Raw genomic sequence first — 26,192 nt, 5'->3', positions numbered from 1 at the left:
CTTAAATTTTTGAGTTACATTTTTGTGTTTTACTGGTAAAAGTAAATTAAGAAATCAAATCTCTGCAAGTTAACTTGGGGGTAGCTTTAAAAGTTATCATTAGTAAAGCTAATTTATGGTCCATTTTTAAAAGTAAGATATATAAAGCAACTGAGAAATTTGCAGCTATTCAGTGAAGGAAAGCTATCTAAATATCTCTTTTCTACTCCCATTTTCCAGATACTTTAAGAAAGCCAGCTTTTTAAGAGTTTCACGGTTTGGTTAGCAAAGCACAGAAGGACAATTCAATACCAGCAATAACCATCTATTAAATTCTTTATATGTCTAACAATCATTTAAGTTTATCACTGAGTAAATGAGTTGGCTTAGAAAATGTTATTAAATGAACTTAAAATTAGTGGATTGAAACGACTTAGACAAATGTAAAATAGCACAGAAATCTACACTTTTAATATTCAGGTAAATTATTCAGGATATGGAATTCAAATTGAAGTTCCCTAACCAGTAAGTGAAGTATGAGATCTCCCTAAAATTCAACTCTATTCATAAGGAACCAATACAACTGAGAGTTTTGATTTATGAAATTTAGATAATTTAGATTAAATTCAAGTTTAACATAATAAAATTAGTTGAGTAGGACTATTGGAATATGAGTTGACATCAAAATGTTCATGGAAATGGAATTAAAATGTTTATTTTGATATAAAATATTTTAAATGCATGTGTAGTTATTTCATAATACACATTTTTCACAAATTTTGAAGATCCCCTCATACAAATGACACAATTAAATTTCTAAGAAAACAATCTCAGGCCAGCGCCGCGGCTCAATAGGCTAATCCTCCGCCTTGCGGCGCCGGCACACCGGGCTCTAGTCCCGGTTGGGGCGCTGGATTCTGTCGGGGCGCCGGATTCTGTCCCAGTTGCCCCTCTTCCAGGCCAGCTCTCTGCTGTGGCCAGGGAGTGCAGTGGAGGATGGCCCAAGTGCTTGGGCCCTGCACCCCATGGGAGACCAGGAGAAGCACTGGCTCCTGCCATCGGATCAGCGCGGTGCGCCGGCCGCAGCGCACCAACCGCAGCGGCCATTGGAGAGTGAACCAACGGCAAAAGGAAGACCTTTCTCTCTGTCTCTCTCTCTCACTGTCCACTCTGCCTGTCAAAAAATAAAAATAAATAAATAAATAAATAAAAATAAAAAAGACACCAGTGTCCCACACTGGAGTGCTTTGGGCTTGACCTCCAGCTCCAGCTCCTGACTCCAGCTTCTCTCCAGTTCAAACCCTGGGAGGCAGCAATGATGATGTAAATAACTGGGCTTCTGCCATCCACCTAGGAGACCTGGATTGAGTTCTGTCTCCTGACTTCAGCCTGACCCTGCCTTAGCCATTGGGGTCTTTTGTGGAGTGAACAGCAGGGATGGGAGATGGGTTCTCTCTCTCTCTCTCTCTCTCTCTCTCTCTCTTTCTTTCTCTCTCCCCCTCCCTCCCATTCTCTTTCCCTATCTCTTGTCCTCACTCCCTCTAGCTCTAGATCTCCCTCTCCATCTCAAATAGACAAATAAAAATTGAGGGGAAAGAATGAAATAGCATAGTATGGGGTGTTCTCAGTGGGTGGTACCCTGCTTAGCAATATCCATGTCACCTGGGAACTGCTGAGAAGTACCCTGGCCCTTGACCACACCTACTGAACCAGAAACTGGGAGTGGGGCCTGGCAATCTGTGTTTTAACAAGCCTTCCAGTAAATTCTGATGGGCCCTAAAGTTTGAGAACTGCTGGCATAGAGTTTTATTTTTCTGTGACTCAATTAAAGTGTCATACCCAGCACAATGCTACTATATCATTAGTTTCGAGAAAGGGTTTATTAAGGAATGTGTAAAATGGTCCAACATCTCTTGATTGCCTCCCGTGTAACAAGTATTGTTCTGTGTACTTTCACTCATTGAATCATCACAATAAGCTCTGTGAGGTGGATGTCCTTCCTGGTCGCTAAGGCATGGAGAAATTCGGTGATTTTCCTGAGGCCCCATGGCCAGTGGTAGGGAATAGGTAATTGCACTTGAAAACCCATGCACTTAACCAAATGACCTGAGAATGTGTGCATTCAGCCAATATGCCTCAAGAGAATTCTATATGATGAAGTGGAAAGTACCCCAAGCTTTGGAGTTAGACAAACCTGGGGTTGAATCCCAGCTCATTATATAATGAAATAAAATGAAACTTCAGTTGTCAAGATCAAAGAACACGAAAATTGTGTCTGAAACCTAATGTCAGTTTGTTACCTGATACATTGAAATATTTCCTTAAAATTCCTACTTTCTTAAAATAGTCGGCCTCAGGCTTACACAGACCATGAATATTACAGAAAAAATATGCTCCAAAATTATTGTTATAAACATGTATTTAAAAAGTAGAAAAATATAAGGACTCTACTGGGAATTTTTCCATATTCTTTTCCTACCAGCAATGATATGCTTTTATTTTATTGTTGCCAGGTGTTTCTATTCTGTAGTTCCCGTGTTGGGGGTTGGGGGGGGGGGACCTGTTCAACCTAAGAGCAAAGCACCAATTCTTCACAAAAATAATTTAGTTTTTTTATCAAAATATGGTCATGCACAAGAAGGGAGAAGATTCTTCATAGCCTCCTACTGTTCATCCTATTTGCATTTTGTCTAATGTATACAGCCACAGGAGTGAGCCTTTGAAAACAAATCATTTTGTTTCTGTACTTAAACCCTTCAACAGGGGTTTCTCATCGCACTTACCATTAGCCTTGTTGTAGCCTGCAGAGTCCTCCATGACAGCTTCACGTGCTGTCTCCCGTCTCTCGCCCTCTCTCATTCCTCCTCAGTCTCAATGGAGCCTTTGCTGCTCCTTCAAAAAAAAATCAAGAAGGTCTGGCCTCAGGCCCTTTGCATTTGCTTTTTCCACTTCCTCAGTAACTCTTCCCAGATGTTCACATGATTGGCTCCCTGACCTCCTTCTAGGTTCCACCTAAATATCACCCCCTCAGGGAGACCTTCCCTGAGCAGCATTAAAATAAAAATCTCACCCCCTGTTACCATCCACTGCCAGTCCAGGTTTTGTTTTTGTATTCATAGCACTTATCATTTGCCTTGTGGTATATGTTCATTTGTGCATTTTTAATAACTTGTATTCCCCATGGAAATGAAACCTCCCCTTAAATAAGTAAATATTAAAAGGGAGGGGGGAGGCCGGCACCGCGGCTCACTAGGCTAGTCCTCCGCCTTGCTACGCCGGCACACCAGGTTCTAGTCCCAGTCGGGGCGCCAGATTCTGTCCCGGTTGCCCCTCTTCCAGGCCAGCTCTCTGCTATGGTCTGGGAGTGCAGTGGAGGATGGCCCAAGTGCTTGGGCCCTACATCCCATGGGAGACCAGGAGAAGCAACTGGCTCCTGCCTTGGGATCAGCGCAGTGCGCCGGCCGCAGCACACCGGCCGCGGCGGCCATTGGAGGGTGAACCAGCGGCAAAGGAAGACCTTTCTGTCTCTGTCTCTCTCACTGTCCACTCTGCCTGTCAAAAAAAAAAAAAAAAAGAGAGAGAGAGAGAGAGAGACGGGGTAGAGGAGGCTGGCGCTGTGGCACTGCAGGTAAAGCCTCTGCATACAGTTCTGGCATCCCATATGGATGCTGGTTAGAGACCTGGCTGCTCTACATCCAGTCCAGCTCTCTGCTTTAGCCTGGGAGTTGGAGACCAGGAAGAAGCTCCTGGTTCCTGGCTTCGAATTGGTGCAGCTCCAGCCATGGCGGCCATCTGGGGAGTGAATCAGTGGATAGAAGACCTCTCTCTCTCTCTTTCTCTCTGCCTCTCTCTGCCTCTCTGTAACTCTGACTTTCAAATAAATAAATAAATATTAAAAAAAAAAAAAAAAAACTAACCTGCCTGAGAGTCCAGATTTTGTCTCAGGCTCTGCTATTTTTCTGACACCTGGAACATTGCCTGGCACTCTTATAGTTAGTTATTGTTAATTATTGTTAATTTTCACTAAGATTTTTTTCTTTGTTTTAATATACAGCATGCTGCAGAATAATCAGCTAAGACAGGTACCCACAGAAGCACTGCAGAACTTGCGAAGCCTGCAATCCCTGTAAGTATGTATATTGGAAATTACAAAATGCAGGATCATCTTGGGAAAGAGAATGGAAATAGCCAGTTGATCATTTTAATATGTTCCTTAGTTGAGGATCAGGCCTAAATAAATGATGAATGAGAGTCCTTTACAGCAATAATTCTTCACACCCTTATTAATATGTATGGGAAGGACTGGTGTTGGAGTTTGGATTTCAGGGTGGAGATCTGATTACTGCTTTTGAAGCCAAAAGCCTCTCATATGTGTTGGTATGTCAAGACAAAGCATCTGCTCCCAGAATCTTGTTCTACGTTTCCCTGTAACATCTTTGTTCCTGAACTGAAAGAAGAAAGAATGCTTTCCTTTTACCAAAAAAAAATATATATATATGTATATATATATATATATATCACAATCTAGACATCTTGGCATCTTCAGTTTCTTTTGTTTTCAGATGACCTGAGCTGTCTTGCAATCAACTTTTGCTGAGTCAAACACTGAAGTTTATTATTTTAAGTTCTGTATATACATTAGTGAACTTCAAGTCAGGAGACTGAGATCTGCCTGTGTGTCCTGAAGCCCTACTGCTCAGGGCTACAAACCCAGAGCTTCCCCTTTGCCACACACAGATACACTAACATAGCCCCAAACAATCCCATGGATATTTATATCCGTACCTTGCATTCACAACCACACCTGGACGCCACCTACAAGCACTTGCAGACATACAAATGCGCCCAGCAACAGCGCTGGTGTTCCCTACTCTAAGTTGGGGTCCTCTCTATCTGGACGTTCTCTCCCCTTAGGCTCCCCTGGCCCTCCCCACAACCTACCCCCCACCAACACACCCAATGACTTAAAACCTCTGAATAAATAAAACTGGTTATTACTCACAAAAGGAACATTCTCACCAGCTAGCTGCTTTGGAACTGGGGTTGTAAACCATTGTTTACTGTGATCACTTAACAACTCTTGGCTGTGACTGCTGGTCAGTCAATCTTCTCATGAGCATGTGTGAATGTTTACAGTACATGGCATGGTTTCCAATATACGTGTGTGCAATACGCATTCTCACTTAACTCACGCTGGAGATCTCCGTCTGTCAAACAAAACACCGGTGCCTGGTCTTGAGTGATGAGGGAGATAAATGCAGAAAAAAGGCAAATAAATACTGCAGATTCTGTTGAAATCGTTAGGAAGAATCCATCAGTTAACTTTTACTGTCGTTTGCTTAATACCTTTTACTGGGGTGACAGAAGAGAAGGAGGAACTTGAGATTTGGAGGTGATACTTTCATCCTTTGATCTTTTTTTTTCCTTTTAATGAAAGAAAATCTGTGCTTGGGATCATTTTGAGCTTTTTAGTCCCATCAAACAAAGTGACTTCCTGGGTTTTCACCAGCCTATAGATAAACAAGCCCACAAGGGCCCCTTTGTGGTATGGGATAGGTCAGCTGCATTTTCAGGAGCTCCCTAATGACAGTAGACAGTAGACAGTATCGCTCCCCCTTTGTTGCATGAGCCTTTACCTGAAGAGAGGAAGCAGCAGCCTCCAGTGAGTTGTGTCAGGGCCCCAGGATTTAGTGGCTGAATTGAAATTGAGATAATGGTGGTGGCCAATGGGAACTTTAAACAGCTGCAAGGCAGACAGTAGATAGAAGGATAAGAGTTTGTAACCAAAAGCCACTATCAGCTGAAAGAAGATCACAAACAGAACACAAACAGAAGTGGATGCTTTGAGAAAGAGAAAACCATGAATCTTTTGTTCATGCGAACTGGGTGGTGGCTCTCCGATAAAGGTGTTCAGATTTGGTTTCTTGCCGTCCAGATAGTTACTGTTCACCAGGTGTCTCTTGCATTTGGTTTCTGGTTCACACAAAGGATTACGTTTTGAAACCTTACAAAACTGTGTTCCCTGAGGAAAGGCCAAGGGTTGCCTTTCTGGTATGACACTTGCCACATCCAAACTACAGCATCCAGATAGAGACTTGGCCCCTGGTCACACTGGATTGTTATCAGCTGGGTTATGTAATGTCCATCGAGGTCTCTTTGCCCAGAGTGCAGACAGACCAAGGTGAGGTGTTGAATGCTGACAGTGTGTGCTGATGTGACACTTTTCCTCGCTGATTTTTGCAGCTTTGATCTAAGAATTGAGATTTGTCAGAAAGTATTATAGACATAGTTTTACCCACCAACCCTACAGACACTGTACTGTACCCACTGAAGGAACCTCCTGCCATAGTACACATCAGGCCAGTTCAGAGGTTTGGGACACAGGGAACCTTTTTAAAGTTTTATGTTGCTCTGTATTTTAGGTGTTTACTTGTGTTTCTCTTGCATCCTTGGAGCAGTTCCAAAAATAAAAACATAAGTTTTGAGTTTAATGGTTATTACAAACATACATTCCTTGCCCATTCTCCACTCATGTTCCAGACTGCACTTTAGCCTTTGCATGACTCCATATGAATAAGAGTGATGATAAGGATGCAACTCCTCTCATCCATGCTGCCAGCATTTAAGAGGCCTCTATTTGGTTGCTCATCTCTTCCTGAATGGAGTCAATCCTTAGATTGTCACTTAACCCCTTTTGTACCTAGTTCCTCCTTTTCCCACTCTTGCGTTCACTGTTTTCCTTGTGTTACACATTCACTCCCTGAAGCCCTTCCCACGTGCTTACCACTTCTTATTTGCCTGTCCTTGTAGCTTCTGCAGTGGGGCTTCTCAATAATGGCAGCACATAGGAATCACCTAAAGAGCTCCAAAGCCCAGGCTGCACTCAGAACAGTTAAAATCAGAATCTCTGAGGAGGGGACCCCTATGTCAACATTTTCTAACTGGCCTAATTGCATTAAGTGTTTCTTAACGTGATGAATAGAACTGGCCTCCTGCACCATTGACCCCCAGATGATCTACAAACTATTTTCCTGAACTCTTTTCAAACCTGCATAGTAACAAAACCCATACTTTGCATTCCTATATGAGCTATTAATGTAAGTAGAATGTAAAAGTGTGCCATTGCTTTGTTTTAAATTGAAACCAGCACACATCTGCCTATCAACACCATTGATAATCTAGGGAAGATAAAGCTGAGGCCACATGTGATGTGGTCTACAAAACCTTGCATCTCTACTTAAATTTTTTTATGAGAACTTTATTTTTTCAAAGATTTGTTTATTTATTTGAAAGGCTGAGTTACAGAGAGGCAGAGAGGGAGAGAGAGAGAGGTCTTACGTCCGATGCTTCACTCCCCAGTTGGCCACAATGGCCATATGCCGATCCGGAGCCAGGAGCTTCTTCCTGGTCTCCCACATGGGTGCAGTGGCCCAAGGACTTGGGCCATCTTCTACTGCTTTTCCAGGCCATAGCAGAGAGCTGGGTTGGAAGTGGAGCAGCCGGGACTCGAACCACTGTCCATATGGGATGCTGGCACTGCAGGCGGCAGCTTTACCTGCTATACCACAGCCGGCTCCTACTTAGTCTTACTTGATAAGGAATCTTTACTTGACAAAACCCTAGGTGATTTGTATGCAAAATACTTTTTGAGAAATTAAGATTTTATTGTTCTATTACAAATCTATAAATCCTAAATCTACAAATCCTAAATGGTTGATAACCACTGAAATACATTATCTGCATTCTTATTCTTTGCTCCACCCAAATAGATGTGGTTTCATTGAATAAAATTTAATAAACTTGATATTAAAATTGTTAACATTGCTGAGATAAAGAAAGAAGCAGTAATCAAGTTTCAAGGGATATAATTTTTCATCTATTCCACATATATAAAAGATTTTTTTTTCATAATGAAAACACATAAGTGCATTTGTATCTTTTTTTTTTTTTTTTTTTTTTGACAGGCAGAGTGGATAGTAAGAGAGAGAGACAGAGAGAGAAAGGTCTTCCTTTTTGCCATTGGGGCCGGCACGTTGCAGCTGGCACATCGCGCTGATCTGAAGCCAGGAGCCAGGTGCTTCTCCTGGTCTCCCATGCGGGTGCAGGGCCCAAGAACTTGAGCCATCCTCCACTGCACTCCCAGGCCACTCCAGAGAGCTGGCCTGGAAGAGGGGCAACCGGGACAGAATCTGGTGCCCCGACCAGGACTAGAACCCAGTGTGCTGGCACCGCTAGGCGGAGGATTAGCCTATTTAGCCGCGGCGCCGGCCCTTGTATCCTTTTAACTCTCCTGATGCTTATGAATTCTTCAGCTGAAGAATAAGAGCCCAGGCCCATGTCGCTGAGGCTGCCACTGTACAATATTTGCATTTGGCTTCTGACACACCAATGACTTCTCAGACACAAATTGGACTTTTAATAATGTAATCAAAGGTAACCTAATTTCCTTTTTGTTTTTGGAAAAGAATAGAAAATGAAATCAGAATTCACAGTAAGTTGTATTTTACCAAGAAACTTTTGACATTATAGATATCTGAGAAATAGGGCCAGATTATATTGATTTGATGGAAACTCAAAACTTAACCCTCTGTATCCTCACAATTTTGTATTAATAGGTAAGAAATCAATCTATGAAAAACCATTGCTACTCACAAAGAGAATTATATATTCGTACTATCCAACCACCAAAGTATGAATATTATTTAATACATGTTCATTTTCATTCCAGGTCTCACTAGCAAAGGCAATTTTGCAATGTGCACAATCACAAAGATAATGGGTTAGTAAATAGGAAAGGAAAGAGAATTAAACATATCTTCATTATTGTCTCTGTTCTATTAGCAAATATTCATATTCAAAATCATATTTTTGAAGACTATGTTTGAAAACCCAAGAAGAATTTATAATTCCAACCTGAAACATGATCTGACCACGTATCTTATTGTGAAAATAACCTCAGAGCTACACATTTCACTCTAGAGACTCTGAAATGTCAATAACTTCACAAGAGACTGCATAATAGATGTTTGCTAATAATAGACCAAAAAAGGGGAAAAAGGAGTAAGCAAAACGAATGAGTTAAGACAAGGAGGTGGGGCTCACAATGCTGAGACGTAAGGCAAACCTAGAAATAGGCACCAGTTTTCTCTATTAACATTTGGGATCCTATTGGATTTCAGAGCCAGGACACAGAAGGGAAAGGAAGTAACAGAAGACAAGGAAATGTAAGCAGACAAAAGGAAAAGGAAGATGAGATAACCAAGAGGATAAGATTAAAGGATCAAAGGGTTAAAAAAAAGTGTTTTTAGTGTTGATGACTAAAAAGGAAAAGCCTGGTATTATTAAGGCAGAAGATCAGTGACATTTGGGTAGCCAGGTAGTAGGGAATGCTCATGGACATGAGGCCCAGAAACACTGTGGAAAATATCTGGAAACCTGGGATACCAACTGGGATAGAGATGTCAGAAAAAAGTTTGAGAAAAGGTGAATGGAGATCCTTGAATATCAGAGTGAGAAATTTGGGTTTGAAAGGAATGATATGCAGAATTGTAGATTCTCAACAGGGGACTCACATCGAGTACAATTTTAGGGAGATTAATCTGGCAGCTGCCTACAGGATTCATTAAAGAGATAAGAGATCAAAGGCAAAAAGACCAGCTCAGAGGCTGTTGCAGTAACACAGGTGTGAAGAGATAAGAGACTTAACTAGACAGTGGAAATGGAGAGTCTCAGAGATGAAGATAAATGGAGAGAACTTGGTGAATGATTGGCTGGAAGACACTGGAAGGTTCAAAAATGACTCTAGATTTCAAACCCCAGTGGTTCCTTGGAGACTAATGGTGCCTCTAACAAAAAGAAAGTCTTTGTTTTCTATGGAGAAAAATAAAACCAAACAAGTTACATCTCATATTACTCTGGTGTAGATCATCTCCTTGTTGGAAAATTCACAGTGGCAGTGATCTCTGACCAACTTAATGTAATTTGATCTTAAAATATATTCTTGCCCTCCTCAATGATGCCAGAGAGATGAAGGCTGAGTTCCTTTAAATACTTTTCATCCAGTTCCTAGTCTCTGAATTATTACACTTCAGTGAACCTGCTGGAGACTGTGCCTCCCCAAACTGTAGAGATGCCAAAAATAATAATAATAATAATTGTTACCTTTTCAGAGGTAAAGCTAAAACAATGATTTTCTTTCTGGCAACCACAATAAGTTTACAATTAAATAGATGGAGAAGAGAAAGACAAGCAGAAATTTCCCTGTTAAGCAATCATGATGTTTAATTATTTGCCCTAGAGTATAACAATTTCCCATCTTTATGGGAAATTCATTAAAAGGTGGCACATTTTGGTCCACAAATATTTATAAACAGCAACCACTCTGACAATACTGTGAATCACAGAAACCAATATGAATTCAAATTTATGAGTTCATATAGATAAAAATTTATCTTAAAAGTATTATTACAGTGATCTTTTGAGAAATTCAACTCCAATAACCAACTGGTTCCAGGCAATAAAATTTCAAAGTAGTCAAATAATACCATAACAGAGAATATGTGTACTTTATTGAATTATATTATAAACAGACTTGGAACTACATGATTTTCATTTTATTGAAAATGTTTAACTATAATTGAGAATGCTTTCATGTCTCCAAATTTATAAATGAACTAAATCACTGTGTTCCTCCAGCTATTCATGAATTGTTCAAAATGGTCTCACAAAATGTACAAATATGTGGAAGATGTGAGAGAGTTGTTCATATCCTTAAAACTTAAGAAGGAAAAATGCTTATCCAAATACAGAATAGCAATGCTAGTCATGAAAACCTCATTCCTGATAATTCTGTTTAGTATAAGAATCCCTGTAAACCGTATTGTGCAACTGCAACGTTCTTTACACTTTTAGCTGTTTTTCCCTCTTAGTCATCCATGTTAATAATTGACATTATTATAGTCATCTCAGATATGGAATTAGCCAAGATCAATGGCTTATCTTTTGACTAACGCTTTCTTCCTTGTAGTTAATGGCTCATCAAAGGCATTCTCAAACAAAGATACAAGTTTATGTGATACATTGGCAATGTATCATATGCAAGACATATAAAGGACCATTTTTTGATATAACAATAGCAAGAGTGATCTCATAGGTTCTCTAATCCCTACAGTAATGCCATTTATAAATTAAAGTTTCCTTTCAGGAGTGTGAAACAGATTGACAAATTGTTTCTCTTAAAAGAGGATATTTTAAGAGTTAACCCTTTGTACTTAAAAAAATTAGGAGAAAATGAACTTTTTTTGGTTTTTGGCCATTGCCTATACATAAAAGATTAATTTTTTGCCTGTTACCTCCCAGCTCTTTGCCACATAGACTGTGTTGACATTACTGGATTACATTCACAGTGAACATGCAGTTCTGTTTTATTTTTACTTTACATAATGCTGGGTAGCATTCATTCTTGATCTTGCATGGTCTGCCCAGACCAAAAGTCTCAATCACCATAACTTTCTTATCTCCCTCTCTGGCCACACCTGGTGAGTCACCAAGTGCTTTTGAACCCTCTTATTTCATATCTCATGTTAGGCTCTTCCCCTCCATTTCCACTTTTGGAGGCATTCATATTTCTTACTCTAATGACTACAGTTATCTCTTACTTTCCCCCTAATCCTTCCAACACCCTGTTATCAGAGTGATCCTTCTATGGAACATCTATTATAAGTGTGTACAGTCAGGAGTCAGTACGTCACCCTCCTTCCAGAGGAACAGGTTTACATAGACATTAAAGATTGCTTGATTAGGGTAGGACATTTCTCATAGGCGCATAGCTCAGTAGCCATCAATGAATGAAATTATCCAGACTTCAAGTATTTCCTTTGATATTCAACATGATGGAAGTCTATGATGTTTTTGACCATGTCCCATTGATAGGAAAAGCAACTCAAAGACCAAGAGAGACAGTCAACCAGCCAACCAGCTTGGACAGCAGAATCTCGAATAACTGACAAGTTTGCTAACCTCAACTCTTCCCTCCAGAGAACTTAGTTCAACATAATAAGCCTTGAAATTGCGATTAAAAAATTTATTATAGATTGTATTTGAACGTTACTTAGAGATACCATTGCAGAGACTCACAGTTAACAAGAATTGTGCCCCAGAGAGATGACATCATGAGACTCGTTGGCCATTTTAGTCCTTTTGTTGACCTGACACAAAAGATGTTTGCACCCTCTTTTCTCTGTGATGGAAGTTTTGCTTTACCACTTATTAAAACCTACAGCAAACCTACTGAACATAGATTAAAGGATGTTTGGAGTGTAGAGAACCAGCAGTTCTGCAAGTCCCTATGACAAAAAAAAAAAAAAAAAAAGGCAGTCTAGAGAGAAAGATGTAATTACAAATGGTTGAGAAGCTATAGGAAGAATAACAACAAAAAAAACTTTAAAGTAAAAGAAAAAATACCTCTCCCTGAATGTGAAATTTTTCCTCAAATAGTAAAACCAACCATTTGTAGAATACCTTACTGTTTACAAAATTCATCCACACAGATTTTCTCTGTTCATTTCCACAATAATTCTGTAACATATTGTGACTCTGCTATATAAATGTGAAAGTTGACCCTCAGAGACATGAATCAATATATCCCAAAATCTCGAAACTAGTAATTGGCAGAGTCTTGACTTAAATTTGTATGCCCAATATGTACGTGATTTTAGATGATCTAGAAAGTTGGGTAAAATTTTTTTTCTGTATGATTTTACTATAAACTGTAAGTATTACAAGGAACATAATGATCACATTTCAGATTGTATTCCAAGATCATAATTAAGAGGTGTTATTTGTCTGAATTGTGGGAAAGCCCATTCCTATTGTTAATGTGTTTTATTTTGCCATGCGTGACTTGCTATGCAAGTTCTGTGTGCTGCTTCCATCACATTGTTGATGATTGTTTAAATGCCAAGACCATTGTTGGGAACATTCTCTGAGAATGTGCCATCTGTCACATATCAATACTGCTTTGCAAGAATGAAGATGTTATATTCAACAATGTATCAGGAACAGAATTTGTTGCCCTATTGTTTTGTGAGTGGGTGTACACACACACACACACACATAAAAATAATATTAAAGATTTCAAAATAAGGGTGACTTCTCTTAAGTATTTTTGTATTGAGGAATGGAACAATTTATATTTCTTGGAACTGAAATCCACTGACAATCTAGCACTCATTATGTATTTATTTATTTATTTATTTATTTATTTATTTATTTTTTGACAGGCAGAGTGGACAGTGAGAGAGAGAGACAGAGAGAGAAAGGTCTTCCTTTGCCATTGGTTTACCCTCCAATGGCCGCCGCGGCCTGCGCACTGCGGCCAGAGCACCGTGCTGATCCGAAGGCAGGAGCCAGGTGCTTCTCCTGGTCTCCCATGGGATGCAGGGCCCAAGGACCTGGGCCATCCTCCACTGCACTTCTGGGCCACAGCAGAGAGCTGGCCTGGAAGAGGGGCAACCGGGACAGAATCCGGTGCCCCAACCAGGACTAGAACCCGGTGTGCCAGCACCGCTGGCAGAGGATTAACCTATAGAGCTGCAGCGCCCACCTAGCACTTATTTTTATTTTTATATTTATTTTTTTGACAGGCAGAGTGGACAGTGAGAGAGAGAGACAGAGAGAGAAAGGTCTTCCTTTGCCGCTGGTTCACCCTCCAATGGCCGCCACAGCCGGCACGAGGCAACCGACGCACCATGCTGATCCGAAGGCAGGAGCCAGGTGGACTTGGGCCATCCTCCACTGCACTCCCGGGCCACAGCAGAGAGCTGGCCTGGAAGAGGGGCAACTGTGACAGAATCTGGTGCCCCGACCAGGACTAGAACCCGGTGTGCTGGCGCCACAGGCGGAGGATTAGCCTATTGAGCCACGGCGCCGGCCCTAGCACTCATTTTTAACCACCTTTTGCCTAAGCAAAATTTGAGATTTTCTCCTTTTTTTTTCCTGAATAGTTTAATAGTCAGAAGACAAAACCACAAATTGTTACCTGGCTTTAGATAATAATTTAAAATCAGTAGAACCCATTATATTTACAAATCCTTGTTGTTTTTTATTTCCTTTAATCATGAAACAACTTTATCAGATATAGTATATCTCCATTGTCCAAATGTCTAAGCTAATGTCTACTGACTTGGCCATGGTCACACACAGCTACCATTATGGTTTGAACTTGGGACTTCCCATTCCGAATCTCTTCACTAATTTACAGATACTGAGCTGCGTACACACAAACTCCCTTTGTGACTTGTAAAAAAAAAAGGGGGGGGGATAATAAAGAAACACTTAAAAAACAGAGCTGTATAGTTATTTTTGTTACTTTCTGATAAGTATATAATAGAACTATATTTTACATGTATACAGTTTCTTATATTACATAGTAATGTTTATCTTACACCTCTCTGCTTAACTATTGCATTTTCCAAGCATGTAAATAGGAAATGCCCAGCTGCCTGAAAAGGCTTGATTGATATAATATACGAGCCTTTTGTTTACTCACTGAATAGGCACAACTTGTACCCTGCCAGCTACTTGCCCACAATCTTAACATTGTTCTGTAAGAATCACCTGTATGAGTGGCTGGATAATTAATTCCATGCTCTGGTTTAGCCTTGGGATCTTCTGTTAAGATTAAATCAGGGGGCCAGTGCTGTGGCACAGGGGGTGAAGCTGCCACCTACAGTGCCCACATCCCATATGAGCACCGATTCAGGTCCCGGCTGCTCCACTTCCGATCCAGCTCTCTGCTATGGCCTGGGAAAGCAGTAGAAGATGGCCCAAGTCCTCCCCTGTACCCACGTGGGAGACTCAGAAGAAGCTCCTGGCTCCTGGCTTCGGATTGGCATAGTTCCAGTCGTTGCAGCCATCTGGGGAGTGAACCAGCGGATGGAAGACCTCTCTCTCTCTCTCTCTCTCTCTCTCTCTGCCTCTGCCTCTGCCTCTCTGTAACTCTACCTTTCAAATAAATAAATAAATATTTCAAAAAAAAATCAAATCAGATACTGAAACAGGGAGTAGAATGGTGGTTTCCAGGGCTGCTGGGTCAGGGGAGATGTTGGTTAAACTGTCAAAAGTCTCACTTAAACAGAATGAATAAGTTCTGGTGATCTTTTGGAGAGCATGGTGGCTATAAATAATAACAATGTCTTGTACACTTGAAAATTGCTAAGAGATTAGATCATAGATGTTCTCATCACAAAAATATGATGAGTGAGTATGGGAGGTGATGGATATGTTAATTAGCATAAATTAATCATTTCATAAGGTTCACATATATCAAAACATCACATTATACACCATAAATATATGCAATTTTGTTTGTAATTATACCTTAATAAAGCTGATGGGGGAGATAAAACCAGATAATGCATTTGAGTGTGAACTACATACCACTCTCTAAATTAGGGTTGGACCACTGCGGCCAGGTGGATACAACCTGGCAGTGCCATTAGAAGGTACGCCATTCCTGCTGAACACTGGCCTCTCCACTTTTTACTTGTTGAACTCTTTATTTAGAGGAGCATTAAGCCTGTGGTTATAAGGTAAATTTAAAGTGTTATCATGGCCGGCACTGCGACTCACTAGGCTAATTCTCCACCTGCAGCACCGGCACCCTGGGTTCTAGTCCCGGTTGGGGCGCCGAATTCTGTCCCGGTTGCTCCTCTTCCAGTCCAGCTCTGTACTGTGGCCCGGGAAGGCAGTGGAGGATGGCCCAAGTCCTTGGGCCCTGCACCCACATGGGAGACCAGGGGAAGCACCTGGCTCCTAGCTTCGGATCAGCGCAGCGCGCCGGCCGTGGCGGCCATTTGGGTGGTGAACCAACAGCAAAAGGAAGACCTTTCTCTCTGTCTCTCTCTCTCTCACTGTCTAACTCTGCCTGTCAAAAAAAAATTAAAAATAAAGTGTTATCACAAAAATTAATAAAGAAAGAAAAAAAGGAAGAGGGGAAGGGAAGGAGGGAGGTATCATTGTATTCTTGGAATTGTGTCTGTGAACTGCACGAAATCTGTTCTCTACATCAGATAAAAAGAAGGAACACCATTTATTGGGAGCCTTTTCTATAAATGTACCCCAACATTTACACCTAACTTTAAGGTTTTCCATTTTTAAGACTTTTGGAAGCCACTTGTAGTTTTGATGCATAAGCAACCAGCAAAAATCAGCCAATATGTTAACTAAAATGCAGACACTAATATTATAAAGTTTCCTTTCTTTAATGAGTGCCATAGTTAAGGAGAGTTTACATATGTGCTTCACTTCTAGTCAAACAAAAACAATCACGTCTTCCTCCTCTAATGAGGTCATACCTCATCTAAACATGGGCCCAGAGCATTATTGCTGTAGAAAGAGGAAAGAGATGGTGTTGAGTTGGCCTAAACATTTCCAGCTCCCTTTGTTGTCAGATCCTTGAGATGTTTCTGCTGCCTACGATGATAATTATTCTACTGGAAATTTAATTGTGTGTGGGCTATGACACTCAGCCCTTAAAATTTTTTCCAAGTCATCTTATCTCCTTTATTATCAAAAATTGGCCCAGGGTTGGCAAGGCATGGTTTGTTCCCATTCAGTAAGTAGAAGTAGGAACCAGAGGACAATTGCCATGACATATGTGACCAAAAGTAAAGAAGCCGCCTTCCAGAGAGATTAGCTCCCTACCACAGAGAATTCTCTCTATTTCTAAATTGTTTAAATTTGGTTTGCAAGGGATTATTTTGTGATCCTGGTGTGCTTCCTGCATCTGTTTAGTCTTAAACGCTTCCGAAAACATTTTTTGAAATCCTCTCGTGATTTTCTAATCCTTTCTAATACATGGACTGCTTAAAATGCAACTCTTCTTTTTTTTTTAATCCTAGCTTTGAAAATGCAAACAAATATGTGAGTCTTAAAAACAGATTGGAAAAAAAAGTGAGGGCCATTGGAAGCATAGCTGAGTCAAGGTGGTTCTGTTGTTCATGCACCTTGGGGAAAATTTCAGACTACATGCATTTTGTCACTTCCATCAGAAAAAGTTAAGACATTTTCATTACAGCCACTATTTATGCTGGATTGGGACAAAATACAAGTATTGCACTCCCTCTGCTGGCTCTGATGCTGCAATGGCTCATTAACCAGATCTAAGGCGTATTTCCTCCTTTAGGAAAAGAAAAAGGGGAGCATAGAAAAAGGAAGCAGACGTTGGATAGCTGTCCATTTTATTATTCATTTAAAAGTGTCAAAAAAGCAAGAAAGCCAACACTTTTCAGGCTTTTCACTGCAGTGCTAACAAAGAGGAGGGACCGCTTCTCTTCTCCCCGACATGTCTCTGTAACAGCCTTCAGAAACTGCGCACACTATGTTCCCCAATCTCCCTAGCGAGAGTTCATGGACCATCTTGTGAACACTCACCCTAGAGGGTCTGTGCATAGGACCCAGGCTCCAGCTGTGGCTCCAACATAGGTTGGTTTGTTTGTTTGTTTGTTTTTGACAGGCAGAGTGGACAGTGAGAGAGAGACAGAAAGGTCTTCCTTTGCCGCTGGTTCACCCTGCTGTTATTGTATTACTTTTACTTTTTTTTTTTTTTTTTTTTTTTTTTTGACAGGCAGAGTGGACAGTGAGAGAGAGAGACAGAGAGAAAGGTCTTCCTCTTTGCCGTTGGCTCACCCTCCAATGGCCGCCGTGGCTGGTACACTGAGGCCAGTGCACCGCGCTGATCCGAAGGCAGGAGTCAGGTGCTTCTCCTGGTCTCCCATGCGGGTGCAGGGCCCAAGCACTTGGGCCATCCTCCACTGCACTCCCTGGCCACAGCAGAGAGCTGGCCTGGAAGAGGGGCAACCGGGACAGAATCTGGCGCCCTGACCGGGACTAGAACCCGGTGTGCTGGCGCCGGAGGCGGAGGATTAGCCTAGTGAGCCGTGGTGTCAGCCCCCAACATAGGTTTTTACACAGGAAAAATAAAGTGAATTAAGCCTATTTTTAAAAAAATGTTCAAGTCCTTTCAAAGACTGAAGTAATCTTTTCTCAGAATTTAATAAATAAACTAATCGAATAGGTTCAGAAGTGTCCAGGAATGCAAAGGCATTGTTTTGGCTTGGAGTAGAAAGGAAGCATGAGGGTGTCTGCCTGCTGGTGTCAGAAAGGAAAGCTAAAAGATCATCATGCTGTAACCTTATACCCCAGGGGAGGCCACTTCCGTGCACGAACACATGCTACACACAAGCCTGGGAGAAAGTCCTGGCACCCTGCAGTTTTAGAGCTAGGGAGACTGAGAAGCAATGGTTCTACCCTTGGCCCAGGCGAGCCTATCAGGAGAGGAAACTGCTACAGATGTCAAGAACTCTGAGTAGCCCTGGCTCTGTTTCACTCTTGCTGGTCGGCATGCGTTAGGATTCCCTGGGAAGTCCATGTTCCCCCTGGGCTTTACTCTCTTGTCCATTCTTGTTTGCTTGCTTCCCTAGGCGACTGGATGCCAACCACATCAGCTACGTGCCTCCCAGCTGTTTCAGTGGCCTGCATTCCCTGAGGCACCTGTGGCTGGATGACAACGCTTTGACAGAAATTCCTGTCCAGGCTTTCAGAAGTTTATCGGCATTGCAGGCCATGACCTTGGCCCTGAACAAAATACACCACATACCAGACTATGCCTTTGGGAACCTCTCCAGCTTGGTAGTTCTGTAAGTTTTATTGATTTTGCTCTCTTTTAACAGTTTCTAAATTCACCTGGAGACCTTGGCCTTTAAATGCTGACCCTTCAAAGCTTGAATGGGGACATTTTAAAGGATGAAAACCCACTGAGCCCTTGCCCAAAATGCCTCATAAATGTTTCAATTGTGTGAATGACTTAAATGACATTTATCAAGCACCTGCTAAGTGCCAGGCACTGTTGGGCATACAAAGATAATAAAATATGACTTCTGCCTTAGGAAAGCCCATTGTATATTGTGTAGGTAATCACTACGCTGTACAATTGGTACAATAACCAAAGATAATAAAAAGTCAGTATTTTTTATGATTGCTGGTTCAGGACAAATTGGAAAATGCCTTTATTGTTTAATTTAATTGTATTTATGAATAATATTAATAGTATCTAATAAGTACTTCTTGAACCAGGGAAAGAAATTCAGGGAGTATTTACCCTTGATGGTAAGTTATATGTTCGTACAGCATTTTCCCTATTATGTCTCAATTTCGTTGCTTTAGTAAAGCAAAATGATTCTTGAATAAGTAATGGTTTGAAAAATAGTCTTTAAGAGTATAATTATGCCTGATGTGGTGTAATATTATGGCCAATTAATGCCATTTTCAGAGATCCAACTATGCTTTTTCACTTGTCCCTTTAAATTCATTTCCCCAAAATCCCTTTGGGAGCTGGTCCAATTTTCATTTGTATATTCAGCTGCTCTCATTGGCTCTGGACTGATTTACCAATTGAGCCAAAGATGATAGTCATACAGACTAATACTGTGTCAAGATAACTAATCTCATGCAGCCAAAGAAATCTGATCACCTTTCTCCGTCACTGAAATCATTGTTTCCTGTTAGCATATGGCCCGCCCCTGGGAACGCAGCCTTTATAAGAATTCAGTTTTAACAGAATATGTGCTTGAGCACACTGAGAGCCTTCCCTCCTTTCCGTGCGTCAATAATGGTCAATATCTCTGTTTCACATTCTGTGTCGTAAAATCAAACTGAGCAACTTCTATTGAGACTGTGCTAAAAAAAAAAAAAAACCTGAATTTTTCTTAAATTAATCATGATGTTCATGTTATTCTGTATACCCTGATACTGCAAACCTAATCAGTCAAACTGCAACTGTCATTTAAACTCTATAGAATGGAATCAACTCTGGTATGAGTAAAAGGGGTACACAGACTTTTTTTTAAATGTTCGTTTCTTATGATTGGTACATTCTTTCATATGAGTTTCTCTGGATTTCAGTAATTAAAATGTTGTGCCTGAATTTGCCAAGTGTCTCATGAGTGTCTATAATGTGCTCGGGCAGGCATCTCCATAACAATAGAATCCACTCCCTGGGAAAGAAATGCTTTGATGGACTCCACAGCCTAGAGACTTTGTGAGTTGACCTTTTATTTGTTTCCCTTTTTTCAGTGTTTTCATGAATATTCTGAAGGAATCAAAATTGCCTTAAAGCCAAAACTTGCTGTTAGGTTTGGTTAATTGCCCGAGCAATTTCCAGTGGCCTTATCTTATATACAGACATACACATACCCACACTCACTCACGGACACAAACATACGCGAAAGCTAAACAATAGAAAAAGACATAACTAAAGAATAAATCTAAGATTTTTTTTTCAGTCAACTAGAGTGGTACGTTAGTTAGAATCACTGTAAGTTAAGTGAGATGTTTTCTACTGAACAGTGACTGCTTAGAAGCAGGTATTCTGTGTCCAGGATCAGTCCCGTGTTGTCACTTGGGCCTGTGACTGGTGCACGGCCTTCTCCCTGCCTGCTGAATGAGAGGATGCAGACTAGGCAAATGTCTCAGTCTGCATTCTGAGATGAGCATCCACCCCATTAGGAAACAGCAAGGTTCCTGCTAATGTAATTCAAAACACTGGAAAGTAATAATTGTTCCGAGTTACTGAGTATATCTCAAATATACCTACAACCAAATATTGCACCAAGCGCTTGACATATATTGTTTCAATAGTTTTACAACCATTTTATGAGAACTGCTATTACTATCTTAGCGTAGGCTTTAGTGAATTCAAGTTATTTTACCATACATATCTAATTTGTAGCAGAACTGGGATTCACTTTCTTCTCCAGTCGGATTCTGAAATCACTGTTTACCACTATATCCTTCTTCCAAAGAATAGGTCAAAAGTTCAGTTCCTAATTAGTATCTCTAGTCGAAATAGAGCCTATCTGGCTGACCGTAGCCCAAACTCTATCCCAGAGCCACAGTGGAAGTTTTTGAGGACCACACCTGGGCCCCAGGCTTTTTCCAGGGAAGGAGCGTCTCTTCATTGCCCTGTTGAGTAAGAGAAGAATAATGAGAGTAGGTTGAAAGGCAAGGAGGATCCTGAGTGCACTGGGACAGAACACTTAGGGCATCTGTGCGCTCATTCCTACCACCATATTTTTAATACTCAATTGCCATCAACCTCATAGAGCCACTGAATCTACAATGCTGACTCTGACCCAGAGTACAAAAAGATATCACCAAAAATTACTTCTCATGAGCCCTTGGGGCTGTTGTTCATTTGCATATAGAGCTTAGCAACTTGTACATGGTGGATGTAGCCTCTAACCAGATCCAGGTCCACTAATTTCCCAAGGGATCATCTGTTATGGGCTGTCTTCTTGTAGCCAATGTACACTAATAGTTCTCCTTCCAGTGTTACTTAAATCGCTATGTGTTTCCTCTTAGGTATCAAAGATGAACTTGTCCAGGCAGGAACTTGATGCCAACTTAATGACACAGACAAGCAGTTCCCATGAGCTGCAAGGAAAAAAAATAGAACTATCTTATCTCCACAGGGCTGGGCTGGGGATCTTAGCAATGGAAATCACCTTTTGGTCCTTTCCAACATGACAACAGAAGCAAAAAACAAAATGGGCTTTGATGGCTATGTCCATAAATAGTCTTTCTTTCTAACCAGTACTGGGTGAGGATCCAGGCTTGCATATAAATAACGTAAACCAAAACATTTCAGGGCAAACTTTCATGTGCCTTATTGTCTCCCCCAACCTTGCCCAGGGCTACAGAGGATCAGTAAATTGGTTATTCCCAGCCTCTTCCTTTCCCTCACTAGAAATCCAAGTAATTTATAAGGGCCCAATCCTCGTTTAATCAAAACAGAGCATCTGGAGAGATTTACAAACAGGAAGAAATCTGTGTCCACAAAAGACAAAGAGTTTCCTGCCTGCCTTATAGCTTAAGGATGGTTTGTGCCAGGCAAGTAGGAATCCTGATTCATGTTTAACTCACTCAAATTGTCTCTCTTAAAATTAAGTAGCAATTCTCCACAGAGGAGGATCTAACCATATCTGATTGTCTGTCCAAAAGGTTTCTCTGTGTCATCTGGGAAATCTGCCATTCCCAGGCACCAGGAGGCAGTTACTTTTTCATATGTTGATGCTGATATAAGGTAGAATACATCTAGAAAGCTCTTGTGAGTGATGGAATTGAAAAGCCATTTGTGTCATAACAGAGAAATTAATGACTTTGAGATTGTTTGGCTGTTCCATTTCTGTGTGTGAGGGACAATGGAGAGCCTTGCCTCGTAGGCCAAGGGTAGCATCTACTTCTGATCTGAATCACCCTGAGGAAATCCTGGATCAGATATCCTTCCTGAGGGGTTCTGTATCACCTGTGCCTCTCCAGAAGCAGATCTCATCATGGACTTTGGGCTGGGACAGATGCAGGTACCCCATTGGAGTCAGGAACAAAGCAGCCCTACAAGATGTCCTGTCTCCAAAAGGATGAAGGGAGGAACATGAAGGGGAATGTGATCCAAGGGCCCAATATGTGCAAATACAAACTGGCAAACTAGTGAGCCAAGCTCCCATGCAGAGCTCCATCAACCAGCTGTCCACACCCCACCAAGCACCCCTCCTCCTTGGATGTTAAAACTGCTACAGTCCTCTCCACACAAGGCTCCCTATGCATGGAGCCTTGGCTCTAAAATTTCTCATGGTCAATGTAATGTCCATTTTAATGTAGATCCTTGTGGGATGTTGGTGGTCAGCAAACCAAGAAAACCTCTTCCATAAAGGGAAGGCATGAGAATGTTCATCAATGACAAGATTCTCTGGGAAACCATATTATCATTCCTTGTAAACAGATGTCATGATGCTGGGGGTTAAACCACCACCTGAAACACCAGCATTCCATGTGGGCACTGGTTTGAATTCTGGCTGCTCCACTTCCAATCTAGCTCCCAGCTAATGCCCCTGGGAAAAGCATCAGAAGATGGCACAAATATGTAGGCCTCTGTCACCCACAGAGACCTAGATGAAGCTCTTGGTTCCTAGCTTTGATCTAGCCCAGCCCTGGCTGTTGTGGCCATGTTGGGAGTGAACCAGCAGATGCAAGATCTCTCTCTTTCTCTCTCTGTCTCTTTGTGTGTCTCTGTCTGTAACTCTGACTTTCAAATAAATAAATAAATCTTAAAAAATATTATTTGAAGTGTATATGCATTTTTGAATGAAAAACTTAAAATACTCTCTACTCATTTTCAGAGATTTAAATTACAATAACCTTGATGAGTTTCCCACTGCAATCAAGACACTCTCCAATCTTAAAGAACTGTAAGTATTTAGGGTAATTTTAATGAGAGAATTTTATTTTGTGTGAATTTATTTTAAAATATGTGGTTATTGTACATGATATGACTTAGTAGACTGTTTTAGAGGTTCATATAAATAATGGTTAACTGTACTGGAAATTTATTTTAATTGATTCTATCACCAGCTACTATAGTTAATATTATAATGGGTTTATCTAATGTATATAGTTTAGAGAAATGTACATATTTCTCTTTTCCTAAGATATGTATACTCTTCCAGAATTTATATGCTTTATAGATTTGTGGTAAAATTTAGTTATTTGTTGAGCATTTGTAAGAATGCAAACATTTTCAAGTTGTATAAGTCTAAAATTGGATGAGTAAAACTGTATGTGCCCTGCACAGTACTGGATACTTCCAAATATGTTATTTAATATTCTTTATAATATGGTCCATGAATCTTATTTATTTTAAAAAATATGATTTTTAGTAGAAAAGCTAATTATCAGTCATTACATATGTTGTCTTTTATATGAGAAGATTGGATTAGCTTTACTTTGCTCTTAAAAATATAAATAACATATGTAAGGAATGTTCTAACACTTGGAAAGGAAAATAAACCTTGAGCCTTGTTCCATTGACAGTGGAAAATAAGACCTATAGCCCAAGGAGGTAGACAGGAGAAGCTGTTTATAAGGAACACCTCCAGGGTTCTGCCTCAGAAGGTAGCTCAAAGCCTGCTCCTCAAAACCCCCAGGCCACACAAGCCCAGCAATCATTGACTCTGCCCCTCTGCCCCTCTGCCCTTCAGACGACATTAGCACCAACAGATGAGAACGAGTCGCTGAGCTGGGGTGCCTTCCTTAGAGTCAGGAAATTGTGTCCAAATAAGGAGATTACTAAAATCTCTACTTCGCTGCAGCTTAAGTCAATTTTCTCTTCTCCCTTTAAATGGGGTCAGGAGGAGTGATCGTAATCCTCTCTCCACAGATAGTTCCCACTCGCTCAGGTTGCCGGACAGTGGTGCTCCACTGGATATTAAGATGGATTTTCTTTTTATGACATTAGACAGTACATTTCTTTTTTTTTTTTTTTTTTGACAGGCAGAGTGGACAGTGAGAGAGAGAGAGACAGAGAGAAAGGTCTTCCTTTGCCGTTGGTTCACCCTCCAATGGCCACCACGGCCGGCGCACTGCAGCCAGTGCACCGCGCTGATTCAAAGGCAGGAGCCAGGTGCTTCTCCTGGTCTCCCATGGGGTGCAGGGCCCAAGGACTTGGGCCATCCTTCACTGCACTCCCTGGCCACAGCAGAAAGCTGGCCTGGAAGAGGGGCAACCGGGACAGAATCCGGCACCCCGACCAGGACTAGAACCCGGTGTGCTGGCGCCGCTAGTTGGAGGATTAGCCTGTTGAGCCAAGGCGCCGGCCGACAGTACATTTCTATAAAGTGCAATTATTATTTTCAGACCCTTTATTCCTCTTTAAAGAAGACAGTATGTGATTTCCTTCTCTCCTAGAGAGTAAATGAGGACATATACGATTCAAGATGAGTAGAGGAATTTTACCTTGTACTCTGGTTACTAAAGGTGCTTGTTATTGCCGCAGGATGGAGGGGAGTTGTTAAATAATAAATACATTTCTATAAATTGTTTTTTTCTCTCCTTCTAGAGGATTTCATAGCAACAATATCAGGTCGATACCTGAGAAAGCCTTTGTAGGTAACCCTTCTCTTATTACAATGTAAGTGACCATAGTGCTTTGGTTTTTCCAGCCAAAATACAACGTATCTTGTGCTTTGAAGTATGATCAGTGAATGTTCTATATTTGCCTGGGTTTTGTCTCATCAGTGTAAGGATCTATGCAGAGACGTGCATGGAGGTGGTTTTGCCTGGTTTTGGCAGATTCTTTTTATAGGATCTACTACATGTGTTGCATTATGCTTGATATCTTCAGATGCTTGTCTCATTTCACAATAATCTCATGAAGTCTTTTGATTATCTCTATTTTCTAAGGAATAAAACTGATTTTTAGAAGGTCAATATCAAGTACACACAGTCCTTCAAGGAACCCAAGTATACTAGAAATATAAATGTTATATACAACCTGGGAAGCTAACAACAGATTTCAGCCTAAATTGGTGGTATAGGTGGAGAAAACACTATTTCATGCTAAGTCTTTATATCCATTCATCATTAAGCCTAAGCATTGAGTTCACAGTTATACAAACTAGAATGTAATTTAGGAAAGTCATAGGTGTTCCATAAAGGTATATTTGAGAATTTACATGCTGTACAAGAATAAAATAGCATTACAACAGCAAAGAATAATTTTATGTTTCAAATTTAGCACTGACTGAGATTGATGATATTTGGAAGCTGACAATATACACATATTAGGCTGGCTCACACCTGTCCAAAGCATGTTTGAGGCATAGCAATGACCTAGGGGTCACACGTGTTCTCACTCTCCAATGTGGAGGAGGAGAGTTGTACAGAATTCTGGGGCACTTTTTGGTAGATGTTGAGTCCTGTGCCAACTTGATTGAGGGGCTGCCCAGAACCACGTGTTATTTGTCACAAATGAGCTGGAGTCCAATGAGCCCTGACAACTGTAAAAACGAACAACACAAAACAAAACATAACTATTCAGTGTTTCTTAAATGTTCTGGGAATATTTTGCCTCACCAGGGGCTGGCACTGTGGCTTAGCAGATAAAGCCACCGCCTGTAGTGCCGGCATCTCATCCCGTATGGGTGCCAATTCGAGTCCCGGCTGCTCCACTTCCGATCCAACTCTCTGCTATGGTTTGGGAAAGCAGTAGAAGATGGCCCAAGTCCTTGGGCCCCTGCAGCCATGTGGGAGACCCAGAAGAAGCACCTGGCTCCTGGCTTTGGATCAGCACAGCTCCCACTGTTGCAGCCAATTGAGGAGTG

General features: G+C 41.1%; 1 protein-coding gene across 1 annotated transcript in view; it reads left to right on the top strand.

The window, feature by feature from the left end:
• The window catches only part of LGR5 (leucine rich repeat containing G protein-coupled receptor 5), a 222,789-nt gene that overhangs the window by 172,537 nt on the left and 24,060 nt on the right, over nucleotides 1-26,192 (top strand). The window contains exons 5-8 of the mRNA XM_062203223.1: nucleotides 18,462-18,677; nucleotides 20,006-20,077; nucleotides 23,214-23,282; nucleotides 24,929-25,000. Of these exons, the coding sequence (XP_062059207.1) occupies nucleotides 18,462-18,677; nucleotides 20,006-20,077; nucleotides 23,214-23,282; nucleotides 24,929-25,000 (429 nt within the window). The remainder of the gene's footprint in view (nucleotides 1-18,461; nucleotides 18,678-20,005; nucleotides 20,078-23,213; nucleotides 23,283-24,928; nucleotides 25,001-26,192) is intronic.

Source organism: Lepus europaeus, chromosome 10 (genome assembly GCF_033115175.1).
Source record: "Lepus europaeus isolate LE1 chromosome 10, mLepTim1.pri, whole genome shotgun sequence".
NCBI classification, from domain to species: domain Eukaryota; kingdom Metazoa; phylum Chordata; class Mammalia; order Lagomorpha; family Leporidae; genus Lepus; species Lepus europaeus.
The sequence above is the reverse complement of the archived record's forward strand: the minus strand, read 5'-3'. Positions and strand labels throughout refer to the sequence as shown.